The sequence below is a fragment of the Colletes gigas genome, unplaced genomic scaffold (genome assembly GCF_013123115.1).
Source record: "Colletes gigas isolate AHSC1104 unplaced genomic scaffold, ASM1312311v1 Colletes_gigas_Sc00002, whole genome shotgun sequence".
Lineage (NCBI taxonomy): Eukaryota > Metazoa > Arthropoda > Insecta > Hymenoptera > Colletidae > Colletes > Colletes gigas.
The window spans coordinates 7,393,818-7,417,732 of record NW_025106631.1 but is presented as its reverse complement, the minus strand read 5'-3'; the positions used below and the strand labels follow the sequence as shown (position 1 = coordinate 7,417,732).

Genomic DNA, 23,915 nt, shown 5'->3' with positions numbered 1-23,915 from the left:
ATGACTAGACTGCGGATCTCTATGCAAATTCATATTTTTATTAATGAAATGGTAGCTTTGTAGAGTTTTCTCAGCCCCTAAATATAATAAATATTTAAAGTAAGATACAAATTATTATATTTAGGGGTTGAGAAAGCTCTACAAATCTACCATTTCATCAATTCTATTGATAAAAATATAAATTTGCATGAAGATCCACAGTAATTACAAACAGAATTTTAAGAAAAGATAACAACCGGAAGAATAGAAAGATCAGCTTCGTCCAAAAGACAGTTCGTATTCCCTCGGTTTCGAGCCGAGCAAATAATTCGACAGAAACGAATAATAATCGAATATGATGTCGACCCTGTGACACGGTAATATTTAATTAGATATTTTTGTCGCACTAAGCCGTACCTTGCGTCGCCCCGAAGTTTGGCCAGCCATCTTCGAAACGTCCCAGGCCCGATTCGTCGCGCTTCGCGTAGTCCGTCGACAGTGATGAACGACTCGATGAAACGACAATGCTCTATCTATGTACAGTGTTATATACATCATCATCGTCACCATCACCGTGGGCCACGCGTACCCACACACTCCGGCATTGCACACAGGACCCGTACTCACGCTTAACTAGAAATCAGCCCGCTCTAATGATTCGTCGAGACACAACCAGCGGAGAACGATCCGGCCGTGATCGAACCGAGAACGCTCGCGACGTTAAAATCGCCGTTCGAACCGCGCACCCGGACCCGCGTGTGTCTCTGTCAATCTTTTCTCCTTCGTTTTTAATGCCCACTAGTAGCTAGTTTCGCTCGGTGGCCGAGCCAACACGTCGCACCAATCACAGTTTGCCGATCGACGGCGTCCCACGATCCTCTTTGTTCAAGGAACCCACGGTTAACACCTTACATGAGAGGCTGGTTCGATGTACCAGACTCTTGGTATCAGTATGGTCTCCAGACGTTGTTGTCCGGTCTGACCTCCTCCTGTCTGACGCTACAGCTGTCCGCGACCGCTCTCTGCTCCGGGCTCTCCGAGTTCTGGAACTGATTGCTGTACAGCTGGGAGTAGAGGATGCTGGGCAGCACCCCGGGCGACGGGAAGTAGTTGCCGTAGTTCTGCCCGAAGGCCTGTTCCTCGTGCACGGGGCTCTCGGTGGTGCTCGAGTCCGTCGACAGGGACCTGGGCGACACGTAGTCCTGGTACCTCTGGCTCGGCGTGCCGGACATCAGGCTGCTCAGTGGGTCCAACGGGTCCGTCGGGCTCGTCGTCGTCGAGTCAGGCACCACTGTTGTCGCAACAAACAAACCAGCTTTTGTCTTTAGCACTCTACTCGTCGGGGAATCTGGGGGACGTTGCACCAGAGATCGGGACAATCGGATTACTTTCATCGATTGCAAGCTACAATTTTGATAAATATCATAGGAAGCTACTTCCTCCTAGCTCTTTCACTGGATTTAATGACATTGATTGCACGAATTTTTAACGAAACCCGTCATACTGACAGTTGTTGCTTTAACACTTCGACTGCCAGACCAAACCCCTCAAGTTAAAAAGAAAATTAAATTTTGTTGTTAGACAATTGGAAACTAGCATACCAAGAATTTGTCATGGAATTTATTTTCACAGACTCGTTAGAATTCAAGGGCCCCACCTAGCTTTATTTTCTTTTATATTTAATCTTGGGAATTAATTTTTTTAACTCCTTGATGAAAAGTCGTGTCAATCATATGTGGGCAGTCAATGTGTTAAGAGGGTCTTTCAGTGATCCACGGCGACAGAATCAACCTTCTTTTGGCGTCGTTTTAAAGTTTGGAACATTGACAATATGTCTGTGAAGTCAAGTTGTAAAAATAACGAAGTTACAGTCATTTCTAGGAAAGCTACTTCCTTACTGATTTCTATCATTTTTATCACAAGATTTATTGATTGCACGAATTTTTATCGAAACGCGTTTACAGTCACGTTAAGAGGGCCTTCTAGTGATCCACGTCGAAAGAATCAACCTTTTTTTGACGTCTTTTTGAAGTTTGAAAATATGAAAATATCGTTGAAAATATGTCTGCAAAGACAAGTTGTAAAAATAACGAAGTTACACTCATTTCTAGGAAAGCTACTTCCTGACCAATTTCTATCATTTTTAACATTAAATTTATTGATTGCACGAATTTTAACGAAAGTAATCTGTCGAAGCAACGTTTCGAAGATCTGTGAAATATTTACGTGAAAATAGACAATTTTCTCATTAAAAATGTTACAATTAAACTATAAAACTCTAGATCTGTTTGTGCAATATAGAAAATTTTACAATTGTAGCAGAATGCAATTTTAAAACTTTCATTATTGCAACGTATTAAGATGTGTAATTAAAACAGTTTTTTATGAATGACCTTGACTATGACTTTGAGATGACCTTCGATTGAAAAATTGTCGCCAGCTACATAAAAACCATCAGATATTCGTATGTATTGTGACTAATGTGAATTTGAACAAGTGCACACATTTTATATGTATATCTCCACACATTTTGCATATATGTGCATCTCCTCAGTTCTTGTCTACGTTTCGCATAAGTTTACGTATTTGCATGCATAATACTTGTATAAACATCCGCAGTTCGGTAGTAGTATTAATATTGCAGGATTTTGATTAATACATTGACCGCCACGCGAATTTCATTTACAATTGATACATGAATTTTAATTCGTGCAGGGTGGAAAGGTCATTCGTGAACGAGTGACGTTTAAATTTTCAATTTCAGAATTTCGGAGCTTATAAGTATCGAAATATTGATTTCAAGTAATATTTCACGATCCAAGAGAAGAAATTACGAATTATTTACGAATTAGAATTAAATAATGCAATTTTTTTTTAAATATATCGATCACGTGATGACTATTTTTTCAAACGTGTATTCAATACTAAATAATACAGTTTTAAAAATAATTATACCGTAATACTTCCAGTATTTATTTATTTATTATATTTTTTAGGGGAGTGTTATTAATTACTCTAGATTTCTCTAAATTTTCTCGAAGACCAAAGAAATTTGAATTGCATAATCAGGGAACTTTATGAGATGCCACTGAGAAACATATTAAATAATATAAAAACGAAGGTTCATCAACCAACTTCACGAATTAGTTACTGAATATTGAAAACAACTTTCATTATAATTAATTTCTAAATAAATCTTGAAAATAATGATTCGTTGTTTCTGTAAATGTTAAAAAACTCTTTTTTATGACTTTACCCTCTGCAAATAGGTAATGTTGCAAAAAGAAAACACAATAGTTCTAACCATGACATTAAACCAGCCAGAAATGAACTGAACTCATAATTTTAACCAACAGTGTAAATATTATACATATATATAACATATTGTATATTAATCGTATTGAAAGTAATAAAAATTTAAACGATTGTTGTCCCAAAGTTATTGGTGCATTGTCAGTTTAATCGCCATAACTGGGAACAGTAGAGCTTTTCCTTTTAAATGGCGTTCGATTTATGTCGATACGATATTCCGTTGCGGAGATATCGCCGTGCAAAGGGAAGGATAATTTTTAATATTTCGGTATGTCCGTCTCCGTCGCGCAGCTCGTACCTCTCTCTCTTACTGTCGCGCCTTGTCACTGACCTAGCCCAAGCTCGTCACGTGCGCGCTGGTCAGTAACAGGCGCCGAGTCACGTATTTTTTGTTTACTAACAGTAGTAGTGTAGCGTACGCATTTCCTGGAGATTATCTGGGTCACGGTTCCAGGGATCTCAGTCCACGTCCCATTGATCATTTCGAGCCCGGACTTCGAAGCCCCGTATCTCCGGAACCGATCGAGATATCGACTTGAAACAAATTGCGTTGGAAAGGGTACGCTTTCCACTATGTACGCAACACGTTTCTATAAAAAATTCCATCCCCCATTTGGGGCATACTTTTTTGCAAAACTTGTATAAAACGTCCTCGCTTGCACCGTTTATTTTGAAAGCCATACGAGACCACGTATCAAAAAACAGTTGTACAGGGTGTTTGATCATCTCTGGTAAAAATTTAATGGGAGATTTTAGAGGCCAAAATAACACGAAAATCAAGAATATTGATTTGTTGATCAAGGCTTCGTTAAAAGTTAGTAAAGAATTTTTCTCTCGAAAGTGCGAAAGATTTCGGGGGTATGTGTATTGATAAAAAATGATTGCAATTGACTCCTGCAATCGATAATAATTTTTCCGGAACGATTTGAAATTTTTTAATTTTCTCGACTTTGTCCACCTACTCGAATTTTTTTCTCGGAAGTGCGTAGGATTTTGGGGGTATGTGTATTGACCAAAAATGATTGTAATTTACCCCTGCAATCGAAAATAATTTTTTCAGAACGATTTCAAACTTTTCAATTTCGACGAAAAATTTACTACCTACACCCTGTCGGTTTCTCTTAAAAAGTCGTTTTTGATTTCTAGTAAATTTGTTTGACGCTGTACGGAAATGTTGTCTAATACTTTTTTGTAGGTATCCACGAGCCCTACTTCCAGACTAAATTTCAATGAGATCCATTGACTATTGTAGAAATTATGGCCGTTTGAAAACTGGACCAGTTTTATGGGGGTTTTCTAACTTTACGGGGACAAGGAATAATTTTACCAATATTCTTAGAATTTCTCTATATTCTCCATTAAAATACGCGTTGTTTGCCGGTTGAAACATTAAAATCCTCCAATCTGTTCAGAAGTTATGATGCTTTAAACATACTCATGAAATTTCAGTGAAACATATCAATGGTATGGTCAGACATGAAATTTTTGGTAATGAATTTTTTTCTCGAGACTGAGTAGGATTTCGGTGGTATGTTGATTGACCAAAAATGATTCTAATGGACCTCTGCAATCAAAAATAATTTTTCCAGAACGATTTGAAATTTTTTAATTTTGCCGACTTTGTCTACCTACTCGAATTTTTTTCTCGGAAGTGCGTAGGAATTCGGGGGTGTGTCTATTCAACAAAAATGATTGTAATTGATCCCTGCAATTGAAAATAATTTTTCCAGAATGATTTCAAATTTTTCAATTTAATTTTTTAATAACTTTTTAAGGAAGCCTCAATCAACAAATTGATATTCTTGATTTTCGTCTTATTTTTCCCTCTAGAATCTCCCATTAAAATTTTTCCCAAGGGTGGCCGAACACCTTGTATAATGCAAACTTTTTATTCATATACTTTTTATAATTCAAATTTTAAAATATTCGCTTGTTCCACGCAATTGAAAGTTATTAACTGGAATTGCACGATCATTTATTTTGAAAGTGGTGTAAGTTTATTCCCTGCGATTCGTAGTTTCTTATAAACCGTGACATTAAAACTTGCAATGTGTTTCAAAATCGTTTAAAATGAAAGAACCCTGACGCTCGTAAAATGGTAAACAACGTTTTAAATAGAAATGTAAAACAATCATCTTGCCACTGAATTATCGAACGCTCGTAAGTTTCGCGGCACGATTTGGACAAATGTCGAGACGGCCTGTAAAAATGGGGAGCTGACGCGGCAGTGTCAGCGCGTTAGAACCGATCGTTCGGGCACCGTTGGCGGTTAACGGGTTCGTCGGAATGACCAATTACAGGAGAGAACGATGAAGTGATGAGACTTACGGGAAGACACCGCTGAGAACGCGTCCTGCTGTGCCGTGGATCCCGCGCCGGTGCCGGAAGTGACGGTGGAGCCCGCTGTCGAATCCGGCGCCGTCGGTGTGTTCATGGACGCCGTACCCGCGAAAGACGCCAACGACGATGACGGCGGCGGCGGTGGCGGCGGTGGCGGCGGCGGGGGTGGGAACGACGCCTGTGCAGCGCACGACGACAAAGGACCGGGAAGATAACCAGCGTAACCGGCCGTGCTTCCGTATCCCCATGAATTGCTCGCAGTCAAACCGAACTGCGACATGTCTGAAGAGATCTCACGCTCGCACATCACGATATCGCAATTCTTAACACTTTAAGAAATTATTCACGATTTGGTAGTGTTAATTATAAGCGACTTGTAAAATTAACAATTATCGTATAATGGTAGAGCAACGATGTTAAACTGTTTCTCGTATAGTCATTCTCCAAGCAGTATAATTTTTAGGTAACGATCTTTTTAGGCGATCTTTAAAGCAAACAGTTATTGTATAATAGTAGAGCAAGGATGTTATACTGTTTCTCGTATAGTCATTCTCCAAGCAGTATAATTTTTAGGTAACGATCTTTTTAGGCGATCTTTAAAGCAAACAGTTATTGTATGATCGTAAAGCAAGGATGTTAAACTGTGTCTTATACAGGATATTACACATTTTTCTGTACATGCTTTAGCAGTATGTTCTACAAGTAAAACTGAGACTAAAATGTCATACAACAGAAAATCCATAAATGCTTTGTTAAGAAATTATAACACAAATATGTACTGTGAAACTCGGTTGAGATTCTGGACATTAAAATGAGAAAAATTTATAATAAAAGAAAATCAATCTTTTGCAAGTATTTGATATCGTGAGTTTCTTTGCAATTTACTTGAATATAAACTTGAACAATAGTTATCATCGAAGAAAGAATATTTCAGCACCCAAGATAAACGATAGAAACTGAATTCTGATAAAGAAATGTTCAAGTTATTCACATAATTCTACGTCAAAAATATTTTTTCGTGCCTCAACAGTTGCTCCAATTAAACAAAATTTTAGTAAATTTGCTTGTTTAGTAAATGAAAGAACAAACAAAGCATTTATGAATATTTTATTATATCACACTTTATTCTTATTTTTGCTCGAAGAACACACAGCTGAAGTGTGTACGGAAAAATGCGTAACACCCTGTATTTTAGATTTGAAAGAGATTTTACAATTTCTAAACCTGTGCACACAGAAAAGTATTCTAGATTAGAGCAACCCTTCCTAAGAAAAATTAGATTCTTCCCAGAACGGTGAGAAGAGGAACGTCCTTTGCGCGGGGTGTTGAAAAATGGACGTACAAGGACGATTGTTGCGGTGGCGAACGAGCACGACGATTCTCGTCGATCTAAATCACTTTGTACATCGATGGACCGTTTCTTTCGCGCGCGGCCCCCGTCGACGGATTTATTTTTGCGGCGTATAGGCAGCGTATCCCCCGATAGATTTTCCAACGAGTTGCGGGACTGAAGGCAGAAAGGTCGGACACGGTTCGCGAGGCGGGGTGCAGCCGGACAGAAAACGGAGGGCGGCCGCGCTCGAGATCAAAGGGTTGGTCATCCCCGCGTGGCTCTGGCCAACTCAAATAACCAAGCTCCGGCTCTCGACCAGAGCCACCGGTCCGCCGTGTCGAGGAGAGCCTAACCCTAAATACTGCAACACGGCATGCTTTCGCGTCGTTCAATTTTCACCCTGGCTTCCCGACCGATCGTCGAAGGAGCTTTCGCCGTTTTCAAATTTTCAGATTAATTTCAGGTGTCTCTTCGGAGTGTGTTCGCACGAAAGAGAAAGATGGGATTAATTGATTGGAAAGGACGGTTTCGGGGACTGCTTCTTGACAAATCGAGACGTCTCGAAGGGAATTAAATTGGGTGTCTATAGATCGCCTGACGCAACTAGGTCGAATTACAGCTTTAAAGGGAGACAGGGAAAAATTATATAAATTGAGTTTCGTTTGATGTCGAATTAAGTCAAACTCTTAATAATTTTAATGAAATTTGATAGGGTAGTAGATCCATATAATAGACTCGAGATTTACTTCTCGAGAAAATCGAGTTTGAACGCTCACAATCTTTCAACTGCTATAACTTCGTAAGCAACCTTTATGAGGTCGTTTTAAAGATTTTTTTGGGGGAAAAATGAAAATGGTATTTTCTGAAATATGAGACAAATTCAACGAATTTCTAAATTCAACATAGATTTCAATAACAGTACAAAAATAATGACGACAATTTTTAACGGTAATGAATGTTTTAATTTTTGCTAATATAGCAGGCGTTGTTCTTAATGTGTACGCCTAATTCAAGCTGGAATAACCTCAAGAAAAAAAATCACAAACTATTTTTTAGGGAAGCTACTGCAAAGAAGAGGGTTCAATCTTAAAATTCAATGTGATTTCAGCAACAAAAAAGATTTCCAAAAATTTCCAAATATTCTATGTAGATTTAGTATAATCTCTTCTTCTTCAGCAGTGGTTTCTTTCACTACCACGATTAACATTTGCACTAGCATAATTCCATTTCACGTTGTTTAAAGTAATCTAAAATTAGAATGATCTCGTAGAAAACGACGTGTTAAAAATACCCATCGATGGGAATAAATCTGACCAGTGGACGAACGATGCTGACCAATATCGCAAAATTTATAGCAAGATGTCCGAGACTCGACCGGTTACACGGCCAGAGAGATACGAACGCGAATTATCGATGTTCGATGTGGTGAAAAACGTTAATAAAGGAAATACTCTGCATGCTTGATACTTTATCGAGGAATTTCCCGCGTTATCGCGTTCAGATCAGAAGGCGACTCATTAAAACGGCTCTCGTGTATGTTCCGCGCGTAGGTTTCTTTCGCGAGAAGATAATAAATTCCACGTGGGAGAATTTATAAGCGAACCGCGGCGCACGATGATTCCCGAAAGTTGCGAGGATTCATTAACCAATCAACAACTTCCATGCACGATACCAACTTCAACGGCAACATATTTCGATTACTTTTCAGGGCCCCCAAAATTCCAAGCGTCGAATCGACTTGCTGTAGAAATTAGAGAATTTAGCCGCGATGTAAGATCGAAAAAGTTAGAAAATGTTTCTCTATACGTTCGGAAAGCTTAACTATTTTATAAGAAATTATAAAATATTTTCAAGTAACTTACTTAAATTATTCGATTTTTAATCATCGTTTAATGACATGTAAACATGTTACATTTTCGTTTAAAATGTTTTTTAATAGCTCATCATATCTATATGTATATAGTATAAAATAAATCGTAAAATAAACGGAATTTCAAAAAAATACGAAATAAAGATGCTATAATTCCAAAACTACAGATGTATAATTCAATCACAGAGTTAGAATATATAGCTCATTTTTTAACAGAAATATTAACGAAATATTGGAAGCCCAATTTCAAACTGAAATTAAATATTTTAATCACCAAATAATTAATTAAATAATTTATTTGATTGAGTAAACTCAACCAAAAGGTTATGTGAAAATATTCTACTAATCACGTCACGTGCGTAAAAAATGTTTTACAAACGAGTGTCTTTATTTGCGTTGAAAAATGCGTCGATAATAATGAAGATTGCAATTTTAATATATTTAATACTAACAAACAGTGCAAAAATTTAGTTTTTTCTTCTACTTGGGAGGTTAGATAATTCCAATAGAAGTTATATGGTTGGTAAAATGTGAAATGTGGTTTAAAGTCACGAGTTCGGTAGAATCAGGGCGAAAACTCCGAGTCGAGATCTTAAAAAAGCACCAAATTTTTCTCGAAGGGTCGTGGCTGCAAGAGCGTGGTGTTGCACGCGAAAATCTACGAATCCGGTTGCAAACGTACAGAGAATCAGGGGGTTACCACCCCGAAACGACGAGCCACCCCCCAACAAGCTCGCCGCCGCTTCCGTGGCAACCCCTTTAATATAATATTTAATCTAGCTTTGAACAGGCTTGCGGTTTCCGCCTCTGGAGTCGAGAAGCTGGCTCGCAAGCCTATCCGAAAGCTCTGCCTGTATCCAACAGAGGCCGGCAATGTCTGCGCTTGGAAATATTCCCGAGCTTCCAGGAAAGCGCTTCTTACTGTATCAGGAATGAATTTAATTTTGAAAACGGCCGGGGCTATCGCTTTGCGGACTTCTGGAAACGAGAATCTTGGATAATTTCACGCTTCCTGGAGAGTCGAGCCCCAAAACAAACGCGAATTGTAAAAAATATCTCGAGAAACATGATAAACGAATCCAGAATAGCTATAATCTTGGATAATTTTTTTTTTAACTGGGAAACCTGCTCGTTTGGATTAATTTTTCTTTAAATACGTAACGATTTATAACTAACTGTTCAGTGGTTAGTAACTTCATCAAGTGCTTTGTTTTAAATACAGAAACACACAGTTAAGGCAATTGAAAATAATCTTTTTACGTTTGTTTTTGCATCATCTAATTTCTATGCTCGATCAGTTAAAATTAATGGGACCAATATACTCCTGTTTGATCAAATTATTTTAATTGGAAAGTACCGAGACAATCGAGCGAAAATCGACCTAACCATCAGGCATAATAGAATTAAACAGATTCGTAATAATCATTTATTATTAAATTAACCCCTCGACGCTCACGTTTTGTCGGCCTATTCCGCCAAGAACGATCAGTTTTCTGTATTGCATTTATTCAGAGGCCACATAACAATGTGGTTCCTGTTAATTGCGTTGTTGTATCTCTTAAACGGTCTATCGCTACTCGAGTCTGACTCAGGCGTGAGCGTTAAGGGATCAGAGGTTAATCAGGTATTAAAAGTCGTCAAATATAATATTTTTCAAGAGTCTTCTGTTCGCGCCAAAATTTTGCAACTGGTTTCTCACGAAAAATTACTGTTACGTTGAAAATGACTATTTTAAGCGACGTCTGTCTGGAAGTTTAGAGGATCGGGAAAGTCTGACGGATTAAAAATTAACACGGTTGACGAATCATCGAAAATACTTACTTTGGCAGTTGCCTGGCATCGCGTGCCTAAATGACGACAACGGATCCCTCGGCTGCAGCGGATTCGGCAACGGCTGAAGGGGATTCGGCAAGGGTTGCAACGGGTCCACCAGCGGCGAAGCGAAAAACGGTCCACCCCTCTGGGAGGCAAACGCGAACGCATGAAACTGCTGCTGCTGCCCTAAAAGAGACAACACTGCGATCAACCGTGCGCCTGTCCACTGGACTTCCGGTACCTAGCATCAATCGCCCTCGTGACACTTTGCAACGCTCAGAAATTGATGGGTTCGTAACAAAATCAACCCTTGTCACGAATTTCGAAAGCCCGGTTAACTGCAGCGCCCAACGACGCTACCATGCAATATCTATGCTCATAATGTCTGCCTAACTTAGACGATACTACAATTTCGAAGCTTTATTTCACATTTTTTCAAACGCAATTTCGATAGGGCAAAGAATCTGAAAAATCATAATCCTGAAATTGTTCAGATAGGAATGTCATTAAATTTATTCCTCTGGAAATATAAATTGTGATGCAAGATTTATTTTTTTTATGAATATTTTAGTAAACGAGTATTTGTGGGCCATTTTTGAAAATTTTTTAGCAAGAAACTATAAAATCTTTTCGACTATTACACATGTTCACTTATACGTAATCCAGAGATCCTAACAGCGACTAAATGTCGATCGTGGACAAAACAATTAATATTCTTGCTGTCTGGTTAAAGTTTCGACCAGATGAAAATTGGCTAACATCTAAAATCCCATTCGAGACCCCATCGTCTCATCGATCACTGATCCTGGTCTTCGATATCTGTTATTGATGCATCGCATCCAATCTCGCGAGAAGTCCCTGAACGCGGAGTTTCTCTGAACTTGGAATTACTCGTGTGAACTTCCCATTACTGCTAACTGTTCCTCAGCCCTCGATCCCTCCCCCGGTTGTCCGAAGATCTCAATTTAATCTCGCGCGGGATACCTTTGCCGACTTTGGCTACCTCGTCGATCACCAGACGCATCTTCGGTGCTCGGCGTCCCGAAATTCTACGAGGACCATCGTCGTCAAAGACGGCCCGAAAATGTCCCCGTCGTTCCCTGCGGGCGACTGGGTTTTATTTTCTCCGGGGCGTCGACGAGGCCATGCAGGCTCGAACGGGTGAAACTAAACGACTGGCTGGACATGGAAGAGGGAGCACAGAAGAGACACGCAGTGGCACCGATTCATTTTATTTTCCGGGTACGGTGTCGCCAACCCAATTAAAGACGTCCCAACAGGCGACGGTCCTATCTGACGAGGCTGCCTGCCACCCCAACTGTTGGTCAGGTTAGGCCAGGTCCTCTGTACCCGCTCCTCCCCCTCCCTTCTGTACGTAAGCGGCCGAAGCAACCCTCCTACCCTCTTCCCGAACCGTCGAAATCTACGAACCAACACTGCCACGGAAGGCACTGGAGACCAAAGCCAGGAGGGACCGAGAGCCAGAGAGACGGAGAGAGGAGCCAGGCTAACAGCCAGACCCCCGCCGTCCTGATAATCCAATCGAAGCCCTAATTCTAACTCGGCAACCCGAAATTCCCGCCGGTTTGCTGAATAGGGTACGGCTGCTGCTCGATCCTGGGGACACAATGGGGGCGCGACGCCGGAATACAGACCGGGACCCGGGGCTAACGAGATCTCGTTTAAACGACCGGCGATTCCGTACGCTTTGCGCCGATCCTGAAGAAATTTGCCAACGACTTCCTTACGTCCAGCTCCCGGTTCGGTCTTGTTGGCCATCGGTTTCATTTGATAGATTATTGGTGGGGTTTCAGCCCGCGAACTCGTCGTGTCAACCTTGGATGTCTCCGTGAACGGAGAATGATATGAGTGTTTGTCGAGGTTGGTCAGAGATTGACAGGCAGTTGGAGATGGATTTGTAACGAATCTTTTGGACTGTATGACTGCATTGGTCTTTCGATTGACACCTGTCAGGGCTTGATAGGATTTCAGAATGTTGGATGAGTCTTTGGTAGGTTTATGAAAGGTTTCTGAATAATTGAACACTATGGAACATTGATAGTGGAATTGGTCTTTCGATCGAGAGGGTTTGAGAATGTTGGATGAGTGCTTTTGTGGTTAGTATGTACGATCACCCAGATTTTAGAACCATAAAATTGTACTAAAATCTGAGAAGTGAGCATTTAATGCAAAATGAGAGTTGGAAATGTGACAATGACTTGAGTATAAATTTGTTGGAGTTTGGAAAGATTTCAAAAATTCTTCCTCCTCATTAAACTAAAACGAAACATTATAGGGGTTTACATAAGGGGTTAATCCTCGTTACAGACTCTCCAGGTTCCGTTAAAATCTATAAAGACCTCAGATAAAAAAGGTTCAAAAAATTCTTCACCGTTGTCAGACTGAAACCAAACATTACAAGATATGGGATCCAATCATCGACGACCTATTGTCGTAAAGGGTTAATCTATTCTACCTGGCAGACGATCGCGCCTAACCGCCGACTTCTAAAGCGACCACACCGACAGATTTTTCGGTGGCGACGGGGGGGGGGTTAAGTTACTCGGACCTCCTCGTGGGTCGTTACCTCCCTTATCGATTTCATTGGACAACCCCTTTACGCGTGCAGGGTGACTGCCAGGGAATTTCTCGAGAGTTACCAGCTGCCAGCGACAGCTCCTCATTTCGTTCCGTCCCCACGGAATCGACCCTCCCCGACACGCTGAATGCCCATACCATTTTCGACCTTTTCTCCCGACAAAGCGGACGTGGTTCTGTTGCCCATCGAAGGTGTTCGACTCCGGAACCCGGGGTTTCGAACTTCCGCCCGGAGCCAGATATCCGCGAGAACCTCTCTCGATCAATTTCCTTAGCCTTGCATCCTTTCTGCGGCCACCTTCGGCTGCGGGACGAGGGTAGAATGTGTAATGAATTGCTTGTTTAATTAATTACGACCCTCGAGCGACGCCGGGAGCACGGACTGGGAGTCCTTTCGTTCCGCCATCGGAGATCGTTTCCTAGGCCCATTTGGAAGCCAGTACGCATCTCATAGGACTGATTTATCTCTCGACGAAGAAGGGTAGAGCAGAGTTTCGTTCATCCGATAGAGGACAACAGCTGCACAAAGAGCCCTATCAATTATATTCTTTCTCCACTTTTCCCTAGGTTTCTTTAGGTTGTTCGATCAAATTTTTACGAAGAGGTCGCAGGAAGTGTTTCGCCGTCCATCTTAATTAAAGTTCGTGGTCGCTGCAGGGTCGTAGAGCTACTATATTTATCTATAGGCTACGTAGACTACACGGGTTAACATAATTAACGAGAAATTCATAAAATAATTACATTTTCACAGATTTCAGGTGCTTGGTGTACGTCAGAATCTTTATAGTTCGTGAAGAATTGGACACGCGTTGTGCTTGACAAATCAAGGTTTTCCAGAAGGGAAACATTTTTTATATGTTTATGTTTCTTATATAAGAATTTTGAAATCTTAGAAAAGTATATTTGTTATTCACTTTACATTGTATTCTACGAAAGTTGCTCTGAAAACTTGATTATTTGGGCTATTACTGGATACAGAACGTTCCAAAATATATTTTTATATAATTTACCTAATGAATTTCTAAACAAGGCAAAATTTGTAAAGACGTAATAAAAACAACCACACATAATGATACATTATTTTTCATCATCAATCATTAGATTCACGAAACCCCTTAAAACTAAATACAGAATCTAAGGCTGCATTTCGAGCACTGGTGTTGCAAAATTAGTATCGATAAACAATATCATCGACAATAACAAATATTCAAATCTATCAGAAAACTGCTCGATGCATAAGAATCCAAGCATACCTTTTTCCACCACTCTTTGTCTAATATTGAAATTGAAAAGTGAACGTAATAAAAATTTGAAACTGAAAATATATCAGTGCCTATGTTTTATTCCATAAATTAATATTATGTCACCAATGTTAGATAATTTTCTATAATGAAATATATTCGTCTTGATTAATTTTCAATTGCATCCATCTTGTAAAGTTATATTCCGGCTAGATTCCGTGAAACGAGTAAGAAATTGGGCGGCTCCGATAGACAAGAATTTTAAATGGCAGGGGAGGTTAATTGTGTGTTGGGATAGCGTGATGGTTTTAGAGGATGTAAGCGTAGTAAAATTAGGGCTCAAAGACGAGGAAGCAGCAAGTTTAAAGGAGCGCCGATCGACCACCCGTGACTCGTTGCCCTTTTATCTCGCGCCGCTTCCCTTCGACTTGTCGCCGGTTCCTTTTATTTCGGGGAAATTGTTTGCTTTCGTAGAACATGTAACGCGCCGCCTATTTTAAAACACCGCGACATCCTAGCTCGTGGACTGTCAACCCGTTCAGATCATTCGGATCGAAGGTAAAGGGAAATGTTGCGTCTCATGGTTCCGTTACAACCGATATCATTGTGACATTTGACCCCTGAAGAATCCAGCATCAACTATGCATAATTACTTTTGAAAAGATCTCATCTAGATCTATTTTCTTTAACGTTACGTTCTGAAAATTAATTTCTGTGAGCACCTGTTATTAAATTGATAAATCACATTTCCCATAAACTAATTCTCCATTCAACGAGATTAATTTATATATTAAATGCTTCAAAACACATCAATTTATTCAAAAATGGAAACGAAGCGTAAGATACTATGAATAATAAAATATTCTTACAAATTTTACCTTTGGTTGCAAAGAACTCACTGTGTCGCTTTTCGAGAAGATCGAGAAGCTCCGATTTGTAAGATCCTTCGATAGGATTTGGCGAACGGTAATTTGGATATTGGTTGTATCACCATTTTTAAATTCACGCTATGGAGGATCTTTTATGATGAAAATTTCGTGGGTGGTCCAAACAGACCAGCGGATGCGGTCGCAATCTGCCAACATCCCTGTGTATAGGTTAGCAGAACGTATTGGATATTTTTGGCACGTAAAAATTATGGTGGAGAAATCGCCAGATTTCTGGCGTTGTTTCATCCATTATACAATTTTAAATATTGGCGCCGTTTCGAAGAGTGACACTATAAATTGCTGCCAAAAAGTACTCCGAGAGCACAGGTTTTTTCTACCCAATAATATTGATAGACTCATCATTTTCCAATTAGTTTCTCTTTTAATGATTATTCTGATCTCGATGATAATAAGGATAAACTTGATTTTGGACCCAAAAATTTGCTGGAAATGAGACGATATTAGCACTATCAGCTTTGTAATAACACCATTTATCATCCTTTTAAATCCTTTATTTTCTACTTCTACCTGTCTCCTGTTCCTTACTCCAGTTATTCCCCACCTTTCTACTCTTTTAACTCAAGCTTATCCTCGTCTTTGATGCGTTATATTTGAGTAAGATAGGATTCTCAACGCTGGTTAATTTCGCAGAATAATCTCCTTTGGAGGTAGAATAAAATACATAAATAAAATGAAGCAGACTACCCTTTGAACATTTAATATGATTCAAAGTGTACGTAACAATTTCAAACGTCATTGATTTTACTTTCTTTCCTTCAAAGTCATTTGAAGGTCATGGTATATGATTGTGGAGTTTGTCATGACAGAAGCTACAGTAACACGAAGAAAAAGACAAAGGCGACCTCGATTTTTTCGGAATAAAAAAAGTTTTTAGTCAATTTTTATATTACAATTTCCAGCTGGCCATCGTTTATTTACTAACTGTTTCTAAAGTATAGAAATCTTTGGTTCAATAAGAGTAGTTGAGTTGAGGAACGACATTTACATTTAAAAGCTTTAAACAGGGATACACACGCTGAGAAATAATGTCATTAATTATTTGAGGTAGATTGCAAAATTGGGGAAGCTGTTTGCCCATATCTGGGGACTTTTCTCTCCAAGATCTTGAATGTACAGTCGAATCGAGTAACGCGGCGGGGTGAAACTCGGTACGCAGACGTCGATGGTCGCAAACCGAGCAAATAACTGGGAACCTCGGTAATTGTATGTCCCAGCGGCGGTATAGCCGCGGAGAAACCGTCGGCCAGCTCGAGATGCAACCGGGAAACTTCGTAGGCGTCGCCCTCGCAGCACAATATCTCCGCGGCTGAACGCCGCAGCCCTTTATCAATGTTATGGCGGCCGGCAGCGGTTATAAATAATGGCAATTGCGCGAAACTTAGCCGGCTAGGTGTAACGGCCGACCGGCGGGAACCACACGCTCCGGGCCATTTCAAACTTGCGGCTTTGAATGCCTCCTGGGGCGCGGCGTTCGCCAAGGAGTTACGCGCTCGCACCACCGACGGGACTGTTGCTATACATAGTACTTATGACATTCGAACAATTCGATAATTAATTGGCAGAGGGTTCGAGGACATCGATGTTCTCTCTTCGTTCCAAATTTTAAGGGGACAAATCACTTCTTTTTTTATTTCATTTGTTGAAAGTATATACAGGGTATTCAGTCATCCCTGGGGAAAATTTATAAAATAAGACGAAAATTAAGAATATCAATTTCTTGACAGAGGCTTCGTTAACGAGTCAATAGACATACCCTCAAAATCCTATTCAGTTTCGAGAGAAAAATTCAAGTAGGTGCCTTTTTTCGGCGAAATTGAAAAGTCTCAAATCATTTTGAAAAAATTATTGTCGGTTGCAGGAGTCAATTCCAATCAGTTTTGGTCAATAGACATACCCTCGAAATCCTACTCATTTTCCAGAAAAAAATTCGAGAATGTGTGAAATTTTTCGACGGGGAAAAAAAATTGCAAATCATTCTGAAAAAATTATTTCCGGTTGCAGGAGTCAATTCCAATCATTTTTGGTGAATACGCGAACCTCCGAAAACCTACCCATTTTCGAGAAAAAAAATCAGGTAGGTGCTAAAATTTTTCGGCGAAAAAAAATTTTTTAAATCATTTTGAAAAAATTATTGTCGGTTGCAGGAGTCAATTGCAATCATTTTTGGTGGATAGACATACCCCCGAAATCTTACTCACTTTCCAGAAAAAAATTCGAGAATGTGTGAAATTTTTCGACGGGGGGAAAAAATTGCAAATCATTCTGAAAAAATTATTTCCGGTTGCGGGGGTCGATTACAATCATTTTTGGTGAATAGACATACCCCCGAAATCCTACGCATTTTCGAGAAAAAAATTCGAGTATTTGCCCAAATTTTACGGCGAAATTGAAAAGTTTCAAATCGTTCTAGAAAAATTATTTTCTACTGCAGGGGTCAATTATAATCAGTTTTTGTCGATAGACGTACCTTGGAAATCCTAACCATTTTCGAGAAAAAAATTCCTTTATGAATATATATAATTGTGTAGCCAGGAATTTACTCCAAATTTTCATGAGAAGCTTTAAAACGTCACAACTTCTGAACGAATTGAAGGATTATAATGTTTAGAAAGGCACAAACCCCTATTTTAGTGAGGAATATGTACAAATTCTAACAATATTGGAAAAGTTGTTCCTTGACCCCGGTAAAGTTAGAAAAATTCCATAAAAATGTTCCAATTTTCAAACAGTGATAACTCCTGTAATAGTGAATATATTTCAATGAAACTTTTTTCTGCAGTAGGGCTGATGGGTACGTAGAAAAAAGTATTAGACGATTTTTCTGTAGGACGTGAAACCCCTAGTTTAGCCCCCTAATTTCGACGGTTCTGCCAATCTCGCGTACTTACGGTCTAAGCAAAGTATAATATAAATAATAGATAATAACAATAATGCTTACAGTGATACTCACTGGTCTTGGATCGCGGTTCCCGCGGCCCGTCCACGGTCACTTTGATGGCCTTGGTGTACGTGGCGACTTGGGGCGGCGTCGTGGACACGGTGATCGTCAGCGTGAAGCTCTTCCCTGAAATAACGGGAACGGAACGTTACTCCCGTCGCTCGTTTTTCTTCCGCGTGGATCGTCGTCGATTCGCGGGCATTGAAACGGCGCCGGAAGTTCGCAAACGTGGTTAGCAGGCTGAAACTCGGTGGTAACCGAATTAACCGTCGGTAATGTATCGAGGGCGTCGTCGACGGTGACGGTGGCCAGCCGACGCGACCGAGCCCGGTGAACGGGTGCGTGAAGTTATATTAAAAACCCTGTTAAACGCGCGTCACCCCGTAAACCAACCTCCCCCTTTCGCATTATACAACACTGGACAAAACTACAAGACGTTTGGTATATTCCTATATCTTCTATATTAAAAAAAAAAACTGTTTTACATTTTACACACCTCCTACAGGGTTGTTATTCGCAACCAATGTTTATTTCGTAAGTAGTGAGCATTAGAATAAAACGAGGGTGGGATAGACTTTATGTCGACTTCCAAATTGATTTTATTATAATGTTAAAATGGAATTTCCAAAAAATATTTGTCATTTATCAAATACTCATTCTTGAAGTATTGCAAATTGTGGAAGTACAAAGAACCGCTTTATTGTCACCTAGTTATCTGTATATTTGTCGTTTGTATTGTTATATATGAATACAGAGAAATGTATACGCAAACATAAGGTCAGAAATGAAGGAAATGTTTTGCATATTTCTCAAGAATTTTTTTTTAATAATGTAACAGAAGTTCAATGTGGCTAAATAAGTTTCTTATTTTTTCTAACACTTACTACTTATGAGAAAAATGTAATAATAGCGTGAACACCTTATTCTATACCCCTATCAAAAATAAATATACTAAATTCGAAATTCGAAAGACGTACAAGAAAAATTTTTAAAAAACAGAGTCGACTTTTGTAAAAAATTAAGAAACAGTAAAGTGATTGATTTATAAATATATTCTAAATAATATTATCCCTATTTAAATGTATACAATGTTTCTAGAACACAAGATATGAATTATTTGATGCACACTGACATAAAAAATTTTGTCAGCATTCGTTGAATTTTTTGAGAACCTTGAATGGTATTAATAGTTTAAAAACTTCAAGTGATAATCGAGGGTTCACTGTAAAATTGTCAATTCTTTTCTAAAAATATTTGACCAAATGTAAAAGCTGTGTATTGACAATTAATTGTCGCGAGTGAGCATATAATGGAAGAGGGGATACCAGATATCTAGTTCCACCATCAGTCAGTATCATGTTTATTTCAACAATATCATAATTACACATAATTGCTCACGATTTTGAGATATTATCCATCTGTGACATGTAACATCACGAGTTTGAAATTCTACGTTTGTGAATATGCTATGGACAATACGTCGACGATAAAAATATTTGCTGAGATAAATTCTACTCGCCTGCAAATGTTAGTAATCTAATACTATTGAAAATATGCACTTGCACGATACACGTTACGAAGTTAGTAATAATAGAAAAAGGAAAAGTTAATTCGTAACGAAAGGTTGGAAATTATTAGATTTGCTCACTATATCACCATTTATTCAACTTATTCAGTTTGTTTGGAATTTACTCGAAATTACTACGGAAAAACTAATCGAACAGTGGTCAAATTTGGCCAAAAAATTCAGTCCAAATTCCAGGTTTCAAAGTGACTGCAATATTTTAAATTTATGTACTTTCCAAGCAGTATATATTCCAAGTAATTATGCGTCAAAGTTTTGTCCAAGACAATTTTTTTTTCGAGGGTCGTTATTGAGTAGAACAGGACCGATGGGGTGTCTTCGAAGTCAAGGAGGGGTTGTTTCGATGAAACGCTCGTTAAACTACGGACAATGTTGCGTAAAAAAAAGCGTCGCCACGCAGAACACGGTGGTTGCACACGCAGAGGTTCACCGCAATTCCACGTGCACCCTCTTTCACTCTTTTTCTCGCCTCCATCGTTCCTCACCCCGGGTGGATCGCTGATCGAATAGCTCTCTCTTTTTCGCCCTTCCCGGCGTAGCGGAAAACGCTAAAAATGGACTGTTATCGTGTTCGACACGTTCCGATGATTTGTATCGTCGAGCAAAATTGATTGCCTCTTTGGAAAGCTATTGGTTTTCAGAAGAAAATCGATAGAAAAGAGGCATAACACTTTTGGAAACAATTCAACAATATACACCATTGTCCATAATTTAGGCCACGAGGGAAATAAATTGCGTTAGAAGATATACAGATCGATTTAACGATTTGGTGATAATGTATAGTCCTGCACGATAATATTAAAAATAACACTTTCTTTTACAGATTAAATAAATCGTACGTCATTGGGAAGGTTCCCTTTGCCAATTTTTATGACACTACTTTACAAATAATTTATCAAATGTTTCTATCGAAGTTCTCCATACATAAAGAACCACGTCAGATTAATAAGTACGAATTTAAGTATCGAAATAATGATTGAGTTAGGAGAAAGAAAGATTTAAATAAGCCAATTTAATACATCCCATTGTTTCGAAGTGAAATTAATTCTGTGTAATGATATTGATTGCCACTTAGGGGGGAGGGTGTGTTCTCCAAGTTTGTGCTTAAATTTAAATTGAAAATATAGTGACTAATTCTAATAATATGGAACTTTATTAGTGTGACTTTAAAATCGATTCTGCAGTTAATTCTGTGTGATGATATTAATTGCCACTTAGGGGGTAGGGGATTTTCTCCAAGTTTGTGCTTAAATTTAAATTGTAAATATAGTGAATAATTCTAATAATATGGAACTTTATTCTTGTGACTTTACAGTCGATTTTGCAGAAACGAAATATTTAATTCTGTGTGATGATATTAATTGCGACAGGGGGAGGGTGTTTGCTGAAAGTTTGTGGTTAAATTTAAATTGAAAATATAGTGAATCATGGGTTTCCCGACAGCCTAAGTTCCTGCCCTTCGACGTCCACGGGACTGACGCGAAAGGAAGACAGAAAGAAAGAGAGAAACTATCGGAGGGGAATAATGGCGAGTGTCGAGCGTGGCCACACGGTGGTTCACCACGCGAGCTTCTCGTTTTCCAGCAGGGGATCCCGTCAGTTTGTTGCAAGTCACGGCATCCTCCTCCACGACCTGGCAAACCTTTTCACCTATTGCGGGGGTTCGTGGTTGCACAGTTAGGTAGGTACACGTAGGTATCACCCTCGGTGCCAGTCGCCATGGAACCATTAAAAGTCGTCTGACTATTTCGCTCCCGCCTAACCCCACCCTAACGAAACCTTCCTTCGATTTTCTCCAAGAACCAGTTTAGGAAGACATTCTGTTCCTTGGTGTTCGACGCCACTCTTATTTTTGCAAGCTCGAGCATTGGTATTTTGTAAATTTCGAGGTGGACAGCCATCGAATCAGGAAATAGTTTGGATTCACTAAATATTTCAGGGACAACAGAAGTCTGCTTTTACAATGTTAATCACTAAAAGTTTGTTGGAACGATTCTGTCAGATAAATGAGCGTCAAGAATGTATTATTTTCTTAAATATGTGGACTCTTTGATTTTAAAAGAAATATACAAATTGAAATGTTGAATTTATAATATTTTAGTCATTTAACAAACTGAAACAAAGAACTACTATAAAAAGTCCAATTATATTTTCCAAGACACTGATACATATCAAAGAAAAAAATTGTTTACTCAAAAAAGAGAAAAACAATAAGAAAGTTTAAAAAGCAATAAGAGCTTGAAACAAACGACGATGATTGTAAATATTCTGTTGTATGAGTTTAATGTACATTAAAAAAACCAAAAGAATGTCTTAGATAATTTTGCAACGAAGAAACGATGTTGCATTAACGTTTATTCATCGAAAGCAGTGTTTATGAATGACCTTCGCAGCATTAAAGCGAGATTTCAATTAATTTCAGCCGACTACGCGTGTCAAAATATTGAAGAAAATTAATTGGACCACGAATTTAAAACCTCTGTGTACGGTACAGGCACAGAGAAAGCTTCGACAAAGGAACAGAATGGACAGAATTAATTTCTCTAATTAATCGTAGATAATATGCTTGTTTTAAAATTACACAAATGTAATCGGAATGCGTTTTAAAATAACATATTATTACAAGGTACGAGAGCATAACGTTTCGAGTAAATAATACCCTCTCAACCATCGTTTATCCAACACAAGTACTTACACACTCTGTTTTCTCGACATAAAATTTTGTAATACTACAGCATATATGAAAACAACATACTTAGAAAAATAATACGAAAAAAAGGGAGGTATTCTTAGCTAGAATTATCAATAGGTTCTAAATAGTTTTTATGAATTCCCTTAGCCACAATTATTCCAATAGTTTTTAATTATTTTGGGATCAATTCTATAAGTTTTTTATTTTTCGATGAAAATGATTTTGTAGCCAGAAAATTGTAGCCAAAAACTATGAAGTCATAGATTTACAACATCTTCTATAGCACTGCAAGAGTTTAATCGTTATTCTAATAGTTTGCTGAGTTTGCTTGGGACATTTGTGCCATTTACAAAGGTTCTAGCTAATAGAAACAAAAAAAATTGTAGCCAAAAATTATAAAGTCCCAGATTGACATCTTCTATAGTACTGCATGAGTTTAATCGTTATTCTAATAATTTGCTGAGTTTGCTCGGGACATTTGTGCCATTTACAAAGGTTCTATCGCTGGTCGACTGTCTCAGCCTGAGGATCGTTTGGAAGCTCTGCTTTGTAACGACTTACAAATGACAATTAACTCGCGAATTAGCAGAGGGGATGCACCATCAGCATCAGACCAACATAGAGAGAAGATTTATCAGCGCATTACTGAAAAATCGCAGAAATCTCGATACCTTAGCAAAACCCCATCCGTTTTTATTCTTAGCATCGACGAATGGTTTTTCCCGGTACGCAGCTATAAAATTAAATCGCTGGTAGACTTTTAGAGGCCGCGGCGTCACGATCGAAAGAAAATGATGATCGTCGGGGGGGGGGCGAAAAGTGTATGAAGAACATTAAGGGGACAAATTGAATTGGCACCGGGTGCGATTGGAAAAGAGAGACAGCGGTGGAAGTGCATTGAGATCGATTTCCTGATAATGCTCGTTAGCATACGATTCTCTGGGAAAATGTGGACCGGCACGTGTATGCACACAGGCCTACCGTGTGGGCGGGTAGGCTGTCGGGGCCGCTGTCGAGCCAATTAATTAATTTCAATTTTCCCCAAACGAATCGCAAATGCGCTATTGTACTCTGATAACGAATTGATTATGGTCAGGATGAACTGCCGCCAGCGACAAGGACCACCTTTCCTGGTCCTCGGGAATCAACGCCGCCTGTTTCACCCCTTCGAACGCACACCCACTCTCCCACCGCCAACGTTCGAGCGACTTTTGTCAAACATAGTTGGACAGAAATCATTGTGCGAGCCACCAACACCGTGA

The 23,915-nt window shown here is 39.2% G+C and overlaps 1 protein-coding gene across 1 annotated transcript in view; it reads right to left on the bottom strand.

Moving 5' to 3' along the window:
* Window positions 1-926: 926 nt before the first annotated feature.
* The window catches only part of LOC122400436 (runt-related transcription factor 1-like), a 28,959-nt gene continuing 5,970 nt past the window's right edge, over window positions 927-23,915 (bottom strand). Inside the window, exons 3-6 of the mRNA XM_043401911.1 lie at window positions 18,377-18,502; window positions 10,656-10,850; window positions 5,620-5,913; window positions 927-1,270 (exon numbers count right to left, since the gene is read on the bottom strand). Coding sequence (XP_043257846.1) covers window positions 927-1,270; window positions 5,620-5,913; window positions 10,656-10,850; window positions 18,377-18,502 — 959 coding nt within the window. The remainder of the gene's footprint in view (window positions 1,271-5,619; window positions 5,914-10,655; window positions 10,851-18,376; window positions 18,503-23,915) is intronic.